Source organism: Rhinopithecus roxellana, chromosome 21, assembly GCF_007565055.1.
Source record: "Rhinopithecus roxellana isolate Shanxi Qingling chromosome 21, ASM756505v1, whole genome shotgun sequence".
NCBI lineage: Eukaryota > Metazoa > Chordata > Mammalia > Primates > Cercopithecidae > Rhinopithecus > Rhinopithecus roxellana.
Genome location: NC_044569.1, coordinates 5,857,864 through 5,873,077, shown reverse-complemented (window position 1 = coordinate 5,873,077; position 15,214 = coordinate 5,857,864). Strand labels below are relative to the sequence as shown.

General features: G+C 38.9%; 1 protein-coding gene across 13 annotated transcripts in view; it reads right to left on the bottom strand.

Annotated features, from left to right (window-relative positions):
* The window catches only part of CEP192 (centrosomal protein 192), a 192,651-nt gene that overhangs the window by 155,192 nt on the left and 22,245 nt on the right, over window positions 1-15,214 (bottom strand). For all 13 annotated transcript variants that reach the window (XM_030925757.1, XM_030925749.1, XM_030925754.1 and 10 more), the window contains 3 exons: window positions 14,227-14,375; window positions 12,956-13,091; window positions 5,914-6,038 (listed from right to left, as the gene is read on the bottom strand). In XM_030925757.1, the coding sequence (XP_030781617.1) occupies window positions 5,914-6,038; window positions 12,956-13,091; window positions 14,227-14,375 (410 nt within the window). The remainder of the gene's footprint in view (window positions 1-5,913; window positions 6,039-12,955; window positions 13,092-14,226; window positions 14,376-15,214) is intronic.

Below are 15,214 nucleotides of genomic sequence, written 5' to 3'. Positions count from 1 at the left end.
ATCCTTAACGTGTATCCACGTGACAAGAGAGTATCAACATACAGGTATGAAAAAACCAACAGAACTACAAAGAGAAATAGATAAACCAACTATCATAACTGACGACCTCAACACTCCTTTATCAGAAACAGATCCAGCGAGAAGAAATTCAATAAGAACACAGTTGAACACACTAACAATCAACTAGATATAATAGACGTCTATGGAATACTTCACCCAAAAACAGCAGAATACACATTCTTCTTATCAGAAAAAAACCCACACAATAGAAGCACAATTTGAGTAGGTCCCTATCTGTTAAAGAAATAAAGGCAACAATGAATAACCTCCCAAAATAGAATACACCATGCCCAGATAGGTTCAACAGTGAATTCCACCAAACATTTAAGGAAAACATTATACTAATTCTCTACAACTTTTTTCAGAAAATAGCAGAGGGAATACTTACTAACAGATTCTATGAAGTCAGCATCATCCTAATACCCAAACTAAAGACATCACAAAAAAATAAAACTAGTGACCAATTTCTCCCATAAACACAGATTCAAAACTCAACAAAATATTAGGAAATCAAATCAAATAATATATAAAAAGAATTATACATCATAACCAAGGAGATCCCAGGTATGCAAGCCTAGTTCAACAATCAAAAATCGGCCGGGCACAGTGGCTCACACCTGTAATCCCAGCACTTTGGGAGGCCGAGACAGGCAGATCACAAGGTCAGGAGATTGAGACCATCCTGGCTAACATGGTGAAACCCCGTCTCTACTAAAATACACTAAAATACAAAAAAAAAATTAGCCGGGCGAGGTGGCGGGCACCTGTAGTCCCAGCTACTCGGGAGGCTGAGGCAGGAGAATGGCGTGAACCCGGGAGGCGGAGCTTGCAGTGAGCTGAGATCCGGCCACCGCACTCCAGCCTGGACGACAGAGCCAGACTCCGCCTCAAAAAAAAAAAAATCAAAAATCAATTAATGTAATCTATCACATCAACAGACTACAAAAAAAAAACCAAAATCATGTGATCATATCAATAGATGCAAAAAAAAAAATCTGACAAAAATCCAACACTCATTCATGATAAAAATTCCCAGTAAACTAGAGAGAAACACTCTCAACTTGATAAAAATAAAATAAAAGTTAAAAAAAAAACTTTAAAAAAACCTTAGCTAACATCATACTTAATAGTAAGAAGCTAGAAGCCTTTCCACTAAGATCAGGAATAAGGCAAGGATGTCTCCTCTCACCACTATTTTTCAACATCATACTGTAAGTCCTAGCTGATGCAATTAAGACACGAAAACGAAATAAAATGTATACAGATCGGGAGGAAATAAAAACTGTCTTTTGTTTGTGGATGACATGATCACCTATGCAGAAAATCCAAAAGAACTGACAAAAAAATTCCTGGAACTAATAAAAGATGACAGCATACATATTTACTACATAAATGTTAACTGCTTTCCTATACACTAGCAATGAACTAGTAGAATTTGAAATTTAAAACAATACTATCTACATTAACACCCCCATATATGAAATAAGTTAGGTATAAATCAAAATATATATAATATCTATATGCGAGAAAACTACAAAACTCTGAGAAAGAAATAAAAGAAAATCAAATAAAGAGAGAGATATTCAATGTTCATGGACGGTCAAAATGTCAGTTCTTCCCAGCTTCACCTATACATTCAATTTAATACCAATCAAAATCCCAGCCAAGTTCTTAATTTGGATACTGACAAACTGATTTTAAAGATTACACAGGCTGGGCATGGTGGCTCATGCCTGTAGTACCAACACTTTGGGAGGCAGCGGCAGGTGGATCATTTGAAATCAGACGTTTCAGACCAGTCTGGCCAACATGGTGAAACCTCATCTCTATTAAAAATACAAAACTTAGCTGGGCATGATGGTGTATACTTGTAATCCCAGCTACCTTGGAGGCTGAGGAGAGAGAATCGCCTGAACCCGGGAGGTGGAGGTTGCAGTGAGCGAAAATCATGCCACTGCACTCCAGCCTGGGTGACAGAGAGGCACTCTGTCTCAAACAATAAAAAATAATAATAAATTTAAAAAAAAATAAAGTTTACACAAAGAGACAAAAGACCCAGAACAACCAACTCAATCTCGAAAAATAAGAATAAAGTGAGAAGACACTGTCCAATTTCATTACTTAATAAAGCTGTAGCAACCAAGACAGTGATGTATTGGTGAAAGAACAGACAAATAGATCAGCAAAATAGAGATTCGAAAAACTGACCCACATACATATAATCAAACTAATCTTTGACAAAGGAACAATGGCAACACAATGAAGCAAAGATAGTGTTTTCACAAATGGTACTGGAAAAACTGGATACTTAGATTCAAAAAAATGAATCTCAACAAAGACATTATACCTTTCACAAAAATTAACTGAACGTGGACCACAGACCTAAATGTAAAATGCAAAACTATAAAACTCCTAGAAGATAACACTGGAGAAAAATCTAGAAGGTACAAGATCAGCACGCAAAAATCAGATGTTTCTAAACACCAGCAATAAACAATCCAAACTGTAAATTAAGAAAGCAGGCCAGGCGCGGTGGCTCAAGCCTGTAATCCCAGCACTTTGGGAGGCCGAGGCGGGTGGATCACGAGGTCAGGAGATCGAGACCCTCCTGGCTAACACGGTGAAACCCCGTCTCTACTAAAAATACAAAAAACTAGCTGGGCACGGTGGCGGGCGCCTGTAGTCCCAGCTACTCAGAGGCTGAGGTGGGAGAATGGCATGAACCCGGGAGGCGGAGCTTGCAGTGAGCCGAGATCGCGCCACTGCACTCCAGCCTGGGCGACACAGCGAGACTCCGCTCTCAAAAACAAAAACATAAACAAAACAAAACAAAACAAAACAAAAAAAGCAATTCCATTTACAATAGCATCTAAAAGACTAAAGTACTTGGGAATAAATCTAATCAAGGAAGTGAAAGACATACTGAAAACTACAAAACACTGTTGAAAGAAAGAAGACCAAAAGACCTAAAAGAATGGACAGACATCCTGTGTCTTCATGAATATGAAGACTTAACCCTGCAAAGGTATCAATACTACCCAAAGTGACCTGTAGATTCAACAAAATCCCTCTCAAAATTTCAACAGCCTTTTCTCAAGAAATGGAAAGGCTGATCCTCAAATTCATATGGAATTGCCAAGGGCCTCAGCCAAAAACATCTTGAAAGAGAAGAATTAAGTTGAAGGACTAACACTTCCCAATATCCTACGAAGATACAGTGATTACAGCAGTGTGGCACTGTCAAAAGGACAGACAAATAGACCAACGGGCTAGAACAGAGAAGCCAGAAATAAACCCTCACATACATGATAAACTGATTTCTCATAAAAGTGCCAAGACCATTCAATGAAGAAAGAACAGCCTTTTTAATAAATAGTGCTGAGAAAATTTACTATCCACATGCAAAAGAATGATGTTAGTAAGACCTTACCTAACACCACACATAAAAATAAACTCAAAACAAATCAACAGGCCGGGCGTGGTGGCTCACGCCTGTAATCCTAGCACTTTGGGAGGCCGAGACGGGTGGATCATGAGGTCAGGAGATCGAGACCATCCTGGCTAACATGGTGAAACCTCGTCTCTACTCAAATACAAATACAAAAAAATTAGCCAGGTGTAGTGGCGGGCGCCTGTAGTCTCAGCTACTCGGGAGGCTGAGGCAGGAGAATGGCATGAACCCAGGAGGTGGAGCTTGCAGTGAGCCCAGATTGCGCCATTGCACTCCAGGCTGAGTGACAGAGCGAGACTCTGTCTCAAAAAAAAAAAAAACAAAGCCATCGTTTTCTCTTTTTCCCTTTTTTCTTTTTCTCTCACAAAGTCACAGATCAACAATCTAAATGTAAGAGCTAACTCTATAAAACTCTTAGAAGAAAACAGGAAAATCTTCATGACACTGAATTTGACAATTTCACAGACATAAAAACAAAAGCACAGGTAGCAATATAAAAATAGATCACACCACATCATAATTTAAAATTTTTGCACGTTAAAGGACAATATCAAGAAAGTAAAAGGCAACCTACAGAATGAGAGAAAAATTTACAATTCAGACATTTGGTATGGAATTAATATCCAGATGACATAAAGAACTCTACAATTCAACAACAAAAAAACTCAATTAAAAAGTGGGCAAAGGCCTTAAATGAACATTTCCCCAAGGAAGCCATCCATGAAAAGCAGCACATGAAAAGATGTTCAATATCACTAGTCATCAGGACAACGCAAATCAAAACCACAACGAGATACTACTTCATACTCATTAGGATAACTATAATTTAAAAAGGGAAAAAAGTAAATAGTGTTAAATAGGATGTGGAAAAATTGGAATCCTAGTGTTTTGCTGGTGGATGTAAACTGGTGCAGCTGCTATGAAAAACATTATGGCAGCTCCTCAAAACATTAAACACAGAATTACCATACGACCCAGCAATTTCACTCCTACATATATATCCAAACAAACTAAAAGCTAGGACTCAAACAGGTATTTGTACGCTGATGTTCACAGCAGCATTACACTGAAAAGCCAAAAGACAGAAACACCCAAGTGTCCATTGAAGGATGAGGGAATAAATAAAATGTGGTATATATAACAGAATATTATTCGGCCATAAGAAAGAATGAAATGTTGATATATGCTACGACATGAACAGACCTTGAAAACATCATGCTTAATAAAATAAGACAGACACAGAAGGCCAAATATTGTATGATTCCACTTATATGAGCTTACCCAGAGTGGGCAAATTCATAGAGACAGAAAGTAGAATGGTAGTTGCCATGAGTTGGAAGGCAGGAGGGAATTGAGGTTTGTTGTTTAATGGGCAGAGTTTTAGTTTTACAAGATGAAGAGTCCTGAAGACTGGCTGCACAATGTAAATGTACTTAACATTATTGAACTGTACACTTAAAAATGATTAAGATAGTGGCCAGGCGTGGTGGCTCACTCCTGTAATCCCAGCACTTTGGTAAGCCAAGGCATGCAGATCACTTGAGGCCAGGAGTTTAAGACCAGCCTGACCAACATGGTGAAACTCCATCTCTACTAAAAATACAAAAATTAACCAGGTGGTGATGTGCGCCTGTAATCCCCGCTACTCAGGAGGCTGAGACAGAATTGTTTGAACCTGGGAGGCAGAGGTTGCAGTGAGTTAAGATCGCGCCATTGCACTCCAGCCAGGGCGACAGACTAAGACTCTGTCTCAAAAAAAAAAAAAAAAAAAAGATTAAGATAATAAATTTTATGTTATATGTATTTCACAAGTTAAAATTTAAATTAAAAATATATTTAACGTACAAAACAGAGATGCACAGAATAAAGCAAAACAGTAAGCATTATTTTAATCAATACTGGACAAGTGGGTCTAAGTCAGAAAAAATTAACCCACATGCAAAATTCAAATCACAGTTTATAAAACTATAATAACATTACTGAAAAAGGGGCATAATGAATAGGTATGAGTCCGAAATAACTACCAAGCTTCAGGCACAGGAGAAAACGGGGTAATATTAAGAAACAGAAAAAACTGAAACAATGAAAACCAACTATGTTTGAGCAAGGTAAAATATCCGTTTGCTTTTTCATTTAATGACTGAACAATGGGCTAAAGAACTTTCCAAATGACTAATCTAAATGCAAGTCACTGAATACTTAAACGCAAGAAAATGTATATAATTGTATGAAAGATACTTACAAACATATTGAAACATTATCAGTAGTGAGTTTTTTACTTTTTCTGTATTTTTCAGAAGTCAACAGTAACTGTTCCTTTAAAAGAAAAACTGATATCATATAAACACAAAAGATACCTTATTCCTTTTTTCATAGGAAATCTAAGAAAATGCATAACTTACACTGCTAAGATCTGGAACGATACCCTTCACATTTTCTATTTCTTTCTCAAGTCCCCAAGTACCAGAGGAAAATGGTAACATAACATCTGTGTGCCTTCTACTACCTCCAGTACCTACAGAATTACCTGAAAAAATAAAGAAAAACGTTAACGGAGCCACATCGAATCTGAGTAATCTAACATAATAACTGTTTCTTGCTAGTGAAATTATTTTATGTAAACCTAATACTTAGCACTCCTATGACAAATTTAGCCATTTTCATAGAGAGAAAATAAGCAACAGTAAGAGGCAATAATAAACATGATAAACTGCTACCATACAGAAAGAATTCATATTTAATTATCGATGTCTGGACAGAATATAATTATTTGTAATTTTCAATCCAAGAAATATATACTACGGTATTTCTAGTAACACTAATTTACTTAGCTATTATTAAAAGCTCTTTTGAAAAGTTTTAGACTGTCTAAATATCTGAGGGAACTAGAAGAGTTAATATATGCTAAATCATACCAGATAAATTTTTTTTTTTTTTTTTTTTCAAAAAAAGGTAAAGTCGGTTGGGTCCAAGATGGCTGAATAGGAACAGCTCCAGTCTACAGCTCCCAGCGTGAGCAATGCAGAAGACAGGTGATTTCTGCATTTCCAACTGAGGTACCGGGTTCATCTCACTGGGGCTTGTCAGACAGTGGGTGCAGGACAGTGGGTACAGCCCACCGAGTGTGAGCTGAAGCAGGGCGAGGCATCGCTTCACCCAGGAAGCTCAAGGGGTCAGGGAATTCCCTTTACGAGCCAAGGGAAGCTGTGACAGACGGCACCTACAAAATCGGGTCACTCCCACCCTAATACTGCGCTTTCCCAAGGGTCTTAGCAAACGGCACACCAGGAGATTATATCCCGCGCCTGGCTCAGAGGGTCCCACGCCCACCGAGCCTTGCTCATTGCTAGCACAGCAGTCTGAAATCTCAGGGAGGGGCGCCCGCCATTGCTGAGGCTTGAGTAGGTAAACAAAATGGCCGGGAAGCTCAAACTGGGTGGAGCCCACTGCAGCTCAAGGAGACCTGCCTGTCTCTGTAGACTCTACCTCTGGGAACAGGACATAGCCGAACAAAAGGTAGCAGAAACCTCTGCAGACTTAAATGTTCCTGTCTGACAGCTTTGAAGAGAGTAGTGGTTCTCCCAGCACGGAGTTTGAGAATTGAGAACAGACAGACTGCCTCCTCAAGTGGGTCCCTGACCTCCAAGCAGCCTAACTGGGAGGTACCCCCTAAGTAGGGGCAGACTGACACCTCACAGGGACGGGTAACCCTCTGAAAGGAAGCTTCCAGAGAAGCTTCCAGCAACATTTGCTGTTCAGCAATATTCATGGTTCTGCAGCCTCCAGTGCTGATACCCAGGCAAACAGGGTCTGGAGTGGACCTCCAGCAAACTCCAACAGACCTGCAGCTGAGGGTCCTGACTGTCAAAAGGAAAACTAACAAACAGAAAGGACATCCACACCAAAATCCCATCTGTACGTCACCATCATCAAAGACCAAAGGTATAAAACCACAAAGATCAGGTAAAAAACAGAACAGAGAAGCTGTAAATTCTACAAATCAGAGCGCCTTTCCCTCCTCCAAAGGAACGCAGCTCCTCACCAGCAATGGAACAATGCTAGATGGAGAATGACTTTGACGAGCTGAGACAAGAAGGCTTCAGATGATCAAACTTCTCCGAGCTAAAGGAGGAAGTTCAAACCCATCGCAAAGAAGCTAAAAACCTGGAAAAAAGATTAGACGAATGGCTAACTAGAATAACCAGTGTAGAGAAGTCCTTAAACGACCTGACAGAGCTGAAAACCATGGCACGAGAACTACGTGACGCATGCACAAGCTTCAGTAGCCGATTCGATCAAGTGGAAGAAAGAGTATCGGTGACTGAAGATCAAATGAATGAAACGAAGCAAGAAGAGAAGTTTAGAGAAAAAAGTAAAAAGAAATGAACAAAGTCTCCAAGAAATATGGGACTATGTGAAAAGACCGAATCTACATCTGATTGGTGTACATGAAAGTGACGGGAAGAATGGAACCAAGTTGGAAAACACTCTTCAGGATATTATCCAGGAGAACTTCCCCAACCTAGCAAGGCAGACCAACATTCAAATTCAGGAAATACACAGAACGCCACAAAGATACTCCTCAAGAAGAGCAACTCCAAGACACATAATTGTCAGATTCACCAAGGTTGGAATGAAGGAAAAAATGTTAAGGGCAGCCAGAGAGAAAGGTTGGGTTACCCACAAAGGGAAGTCCATCAGGCTAACAGTGGATCTCTCAGTAGAAACTCTACAAGCCAGAAGAGAATGGGGGCCAATATTCAACATTCTTAAAGAAAAGAATTTTCGCCGGGCGTGGTGGCTCAAGCCTGTAATCCCAGCACTTTGGGAGGCTGAGACGGGCGGATCACGAGGTCAGGAGATCGAGACCATCCTGGCTAACATGGTGAAACCCCGTCTCTACTAAAAAATACAAAAAAAAAAAAAAAAACTAGCCAGGTGAGGTGGCGGGCGCCTGTAGTCCCAGCTACTCGGGAGTCTGAGGCAAGAGAATGGCATAAACCCAGGAGGCGGAGCTTGCAGTGAGCTGAGATTCGGCCACTGCACTCCAGCCTGGGCGACAGAGCGAGACTCCGTCTCAAAAAAAAAAAAAAAAGAAAAAGAAAAGAATTTTCAACCCAGAATTTCATATCCAGCCAAACTAAGCTTCATAAGTGAAGGAGAAATAAAATCCTTTACAGACAAGCAAATGCTGACATTTTGTCACCGCCAGGCCTGCCCTACAAGAGCTCCTGAAGGAAGCACTAAACATGGAAAGGAACAACCGGTACCAGTCAAAGCAAAAACATGCCAAATTGTAAAGACCATCGATCCTAGGAAGAAACTGCATCAACTAATGAGCAAAATAACCAGCTAACATCAAAATGACGGGACCAAATACACACATAACAATATTAACCTTAAATGTAAATGGGCTAAATGCTCCAATTAAAAGACACAGACTGGCAAATTGGATAGAGTCAAGACTCATCAGTTTGCTGTATTCAGGAGACCCATCTCACATGCAGAGACACACACAGGCTCAAAATAAAGGGATGGATGAAGATCTACCAAGCAAATGGAAAACAAAAATGGCAGGGGTTGCAATCCTAGTCTCTGATAAAACAGACTTTAAACCAACAAAGATCAAAAGAGACAAAGAAGGCCATTACATAATGGTAAAGGGATCAATTCAACAAGAAGAGTTAACTATCCTAAATATATATGCACCCAATACAGGAGCACCCAGATTCATAAAGCAAGTCCTTAGAGACCTACAAAGAGACTTAGACTCCCACACAATAATAGTGGGAGTCTTTAACATCCCACTGTCAATATTAAACAGATCAATGAGACAGAAAATTAACAAGGATATTCAGGACTTGAACTCAGCTCTGAACCAAGCAGATTTAATAGACATCCACAGAACTCTCCACCCCAAATCAATAGAATATACATTCTTCTCAGCACCACATAGCACTAATTCTAAAACTGGCCATGTAATTGGAAGTAAAACACTCCTCAGCAAATGTAAAAGAACAGAAATTATAACAAACTGTCTCTCAGACCACAATGCAATCAAACTAGAACTCAGGAATAAGAAACTCACTCAAAACCGCTCAACTACATGGAAACTGAACAACCTGCTCCTGAATGACTACTGGGTACATAACGAAATGAAGGCAGAAATAAAGATGTTCTTTGAAACCAATGAGAACAAGGACACAACATACCAGAATCTCTGGGACACACTTAAAGAAATGTGTAGAGGGAAATTCACAGCACTAAATGCCCACAAGAGAAAGCTGGAAAGATCTAAAAATGACACCCTAATATCACAATTAAAAGAATTAGAAAAGCAAGAGCAAACACATTCAAAAGCTAGCATAAGGCAAGAAATAACTAAGTTCAGAGCAGAACTGAAGGAGATAGAGACGCAAAAAACCCTTTAAAAAAATCAATTAATCCAGGAGCTGGTTTTTTGAAAAGATCAACAAAATTGATAAACCACTAGCAAGACTAATAAGGAAGAGAGAAGAATCAGATAGATGCAATAAAAAACGATAAAGGGGATATCACCATCGAACCCACAGAGATACAAATTACCATCAGAGAACACTATAAACACCTCTATGCAAATAAACTAGAAAATCTAGAAGAAATGGATAAATTCCTGGACACATACACTCTCCCAAGACTAAACCAGGAGGAAGTTGAATCCCTGAATAGACCAATAACAGGCTCTAAAATTGAGGCAATAATTAATAGCCTACCAACCAAAAACAGTACAGGACCAGAAGGATTCACAGTCGAATTCTACCAGAGGTACAAGGAAGAACTGGTACCATTCCTTCTGAAACTATTCCAATCAATAGAAAAACAGGGAATTCTCCCTAACTCATTTTATGAGGCCAACATCATCCTGATACCAAAGCCTGGCAGAGACACAACAAAAAAAGAGAAATTTAGACCAATATTCCTGACAAACACCGATGCTAAAATCCTCAATGAAATACTGGCAAATTGAATCCAGCGGCATATCAAAAAGCGTATCCACCATTATCAAGTGGGCTTCATCCCTGGGATGCAAGGCTGGTTCAACATATGCAAATCAAGAAATGTAATCCAGCATATAAACCGAACCAAAGACAAAAACCACATGATTATCTCAATAGATGCAGAAAAGGCCTTCGACAAAATTCAACAGGCCTTCATGCTAAAAACTCTCAATAAATTCGGTATTGATGGGACGTATCTCAAAACAATACGAGCTATTTATGACAAACCCACAGCCAATATCATACTGAATGGGCAAAAACTGGAAGCATTCCCTTTGAAAACTGGCACAAGACAGGGATGCCCTCTCTCACCACTCTTATTCAGCATAGTGTGATAAGTTCTGGCCAGGGCAATCAGGCAAGAGAAAGAAATAAAGGGTATTCAATTAGGAAAAGAGGAAGTCAAATTGTCCCTGTTTGCAGATGACATGATTATATGTTTAGAAAACCGCATTGTCTCAGCCTAAAATCTCCTTAAGCTGATAAGCAACTTCAGCAAAGTCTCAGGATACAAAATCAATGTGCAAAAATCACAAGTATTCCTATACACCAATAACAGACCAACAGAGAGCCAAATCATGAGTGAACGTCCATTCGCAATTGCTTCAAAGAGAATAAAATACCTAGGAATCCAACTTACAAGGGATATGAAGGACCTCTTCAAGGAGAACTATAAGCCACTGTTCCACAAAATAAAAGAGGACACAAACAAATGGAAGAACATTCCATGCTCATGGATAGGAAGAAGCAATATCGTGAAAATGGCCATACTGCCCAAGGTAATTTAGATTCAATGCCATCCCCATCAAGCTACCAATGACTTTCTTCACAGAATGGAAAAAACTACTTTAAAGTTCATATGGAACCAAAAAAGAGCCCGCATTGCCAAGACAATCCTAAGCCAAAAGAACAAAGCTGGAGGCATCATGCTACCTGACTTCAAACTATACTACAAGGCTACAGTAACCAAAACAGCACAGTACTGGTACCAAAACAGAGATATAGACCAATGGAACAGAACAGAGGCCTCAGAAATAACACCACAAATCTACAGTCATCTGATCTTTGCCAAACCTGACAAAAACAAGAAATGGGGAAGGGATTCCCTATTTAATAAATGGTGCTAGGAAAACTAGCTAGCCATATGCAGAAAGCTGAAACTGGATCCCTTCCTTACACCTTACACAAAAATTAATTCAAGATGGATTAAAGACTTAACTGTTAGACCTAAAATCATAAAAACCCTAGAAGAAAACCTAGGCATACCAATCAGGACATAGGCATGGGCAAGGACTTCATGTCTAAAACACCAAAAGCAATGGCAACAAAAGTCAAAATTCACAAATGGGATCTAATTAAACTAAAGAGCTTCTGCACAGCAAAAGAAACTACCATCAGAGTGAACAGGCAACCTACAGAACGGGAAAAAATTTTTGCAATCTACTCATCTGACAAATGACTAATATCCAGAATCTACAAAGAACTCAAACAAATACACAAGAAAAAAACAACCCCATCAAAAAGTGTGCAAAAGATATGAACAGACACTTCTCAAAAGAAGACATTTATGCAGCCAAGAGACACATGAAAAAATGCTCATCATCGTGGGCCATCAGAGAAATGCAAATCAAAACCACAATGAGATACCATCTCACACCAATTAGAATGGCGATCATTACAAAGTCAGGAAACAACAGGTGCTGGAGAGGATGTGGAGAAATAGGAACACTTTTACACTGTTGGTGGGACTGTAAACTGGTTCAACCATTGTGAAAGACAGTGTGGCGACTCCTCAAGGATCTAGAACTAGAAATACCATTTGACCCAGTGATCCCATTACTGGGTATATACCCAAAGGATTATAAATCATACTGCTATAAAGACACATGCACACATATGTTTACTGTGGCACTATGCACAATAGCAAAGACTTGGAACCAACCCAAATGTCCATCAATGATAGAATGGATTAAGAAAATGTGGCACAGATACACCATGCAAAGCTATGCAGCCATAAAAAAGGATGAGTTCATGTACTTTGTAGGAACATGGATGAAGCTGGAAACCATCATTCTCAGCAAACTATCGCAGGTACAAAAAATCAAACACTGCACGTTCTCACTCATAGATGGGAACTGAACAATGAGAACACTTGAACACAGGAAGGGGAACATCAAACACCAGGGCCTGTCCCAGGTGGGGGATAGCATTAGGAAATATACCTAATGTAAATGACGAGTTAATGGGTGCAGCACACCAACATGGCACATGTATACATATGTAACAAACCTGCATGTTATACACATGTACCCTTTGACTTAAAGTATAATTTAAAAAAAAAAAGTTAAAAAAAAGGTAAATTCAAAACTAGAACTTAAGAACAAAAGAATCATATTTCTATACTTACTAGTCCCAGGTAGACAAAAAACTTGGCTTTCCTCAGACTCTTTGTGAGTTGTTTCAGAAGAGTGTGAATCAAGGGAAATCAGAGAGCTGTTATTTTCTGATTGAAACTTGCAGTTTAAGCTACCGTTTTCATTTGCCTGTTGAAAAAATATCTTAGCTGTATTAATCTTTTAAATTAAAATGAAATATTTTGAGAGAGAAAATGTGGCTTTACTGAAGGATGCCAGAAAATAAATGTAGAAGGAATCAGAAAAATCGCCATTGTCACCACAAGAGTAATCAGTATTTCTAAGAGTCGGCAAGGACACTGAAGCCAGCTAGTGAAGGGTTGTCGGGGAATGAGATGATCAAAGGGCTGATACCTCATCCCACAGATGACTTATTAATAACAAACGGGAAAAGCTACCTTCACAAGGAGACATACAGCTGACATCACCTTAGCCAAAATTATCAAAAACAGTTATCACCAATTGTGGGAGAGACAAACGTCTCCTGGTGTAGGGCAATGAGAAGTACACAACACTGCCTGGTTTACTATGAATCCACTCATGAGAAACTGTTTAATCTGTATTCTTGCCAAAATGTTTAATCTAATCTAGTCAGGAGGTAAAACAGATTATGGTTATTTTTCCCTCCTGACTAGATTATGGTTCACTCTACAAAACAAAGGGCCTAGATTTTACAAAATAGATCATGTCATGAAAGAACTACTCCAAATTAAAAGAGAATAAAGAGACAGGACAACCAAAGCCAAGGTTAATCTTTGATTAAATTGTAGACAAAAAATTGTAAGAATAAAGGACATTCTGGGAACAATTGGGTAAATGTGAATATGGACTGTACAGTAATTTAAATTATTATACCAAAGTTAGGTAACAGAATTGTGGTTATGCAGGAAAATGTCCTTATCTACAAAAGATAAATGCTGAAGTATTCCGGTGAAATGTCATACTCTCTGCGACTTACTTTCAAATGATTCAGAAAAGAAAGTATTTATGGAGAGAGAAAGAAAACGCAAAAGTGGCAAACTGTAGCAACTGGTTAACTGGAGGAAGATGGTGTAGCTGTCCACTGTGTTACTTCTGCAATTTTCTGTAAGTGAGGGAAAGGTACCAAGAAGGAAGAGCGGGCAGACACATCTCATCAATTCACACCTGGGAAACACAGAGTCCAGAGAAAACCAAAGGCTCACATTTCATGGGAACATCCAGGGAGACTGATACTAATTTTCTAATGTCAAATTTCTGAAAAAACAAAAAGACTGGAACACACCTGACTAAGATCATTTGTGGGTAACTTAAAACCTTTTTCTGCAGGTTCTGGTCCTTCTAGGTCTTCATATATCATTCCTGGAATTGCCAGTTGTTCAAAATAAGCCTCCAAATGATCATCATAAAACATTTCATCATCAATATCATCATCTATTGATAAAATCGAGAAAAAATAGAATATGCTTTAAAGTGGTGACTAAGCAATAATTTGTAATTAAAAAGGCTGATAAGACATAAATGAGTCAATGGACTAAGATTTTGGTGGGTTTTTTTGACATGAGAAAACTATTGTAACTTTAGTCAATTATAAATCATTAAGAACATTTTAATACAAAATAAATATTTAACCTCTTCGAGAAGACAGGACAGAAACAGACCCTGGCATGTTATCAAAAGTTAGGATACAATAAATGTGGCATCACAAATCAATGAGAAGAGAGCAGACTTTTCAGAAAATGGTGTGGCAAATGGTTACCTCTATCAAAAAAGAATAGATGAGCCTATCACACGAGAAGTAAAAGGAAAAAAGGGAGGAAACAGGGAGGAGGGAGGGGAGGAGAAGGGCCACTGCAGGGGTTTTCAACGCTGTAACACCCAGCTCAGCAAGCACAAAATAAAACATGGACTCTCAATCAGTGCTGGTCTTCTAAGTTGGCAGTGTCATTTTAGAGGTCAATTTTGCAATTATTAAGAGTCTCAACAACACTCATCACCTATGTCTTAGCAATTCTGTCTACAAGAATCTAGTATACTAAAGCACTCAAAGAGTAGATACATTCAGGTCAGTAATTATTTATCCACTATTCCAAAATCCAAAAAAGTCTGAAAACTCCTTTGGTAGCAAAACCTGCTCTCTCCATGGATGTGATGCTCACTCAGCTCATCAGCCTGGCTTTCAAAGCCATGCATAATGTGGCCCCATTTCACACTTTTCTGGGCTTATTTACCAACGTGGCCTCCTATAGGTGCTGTAAACTTGCCACACAAAA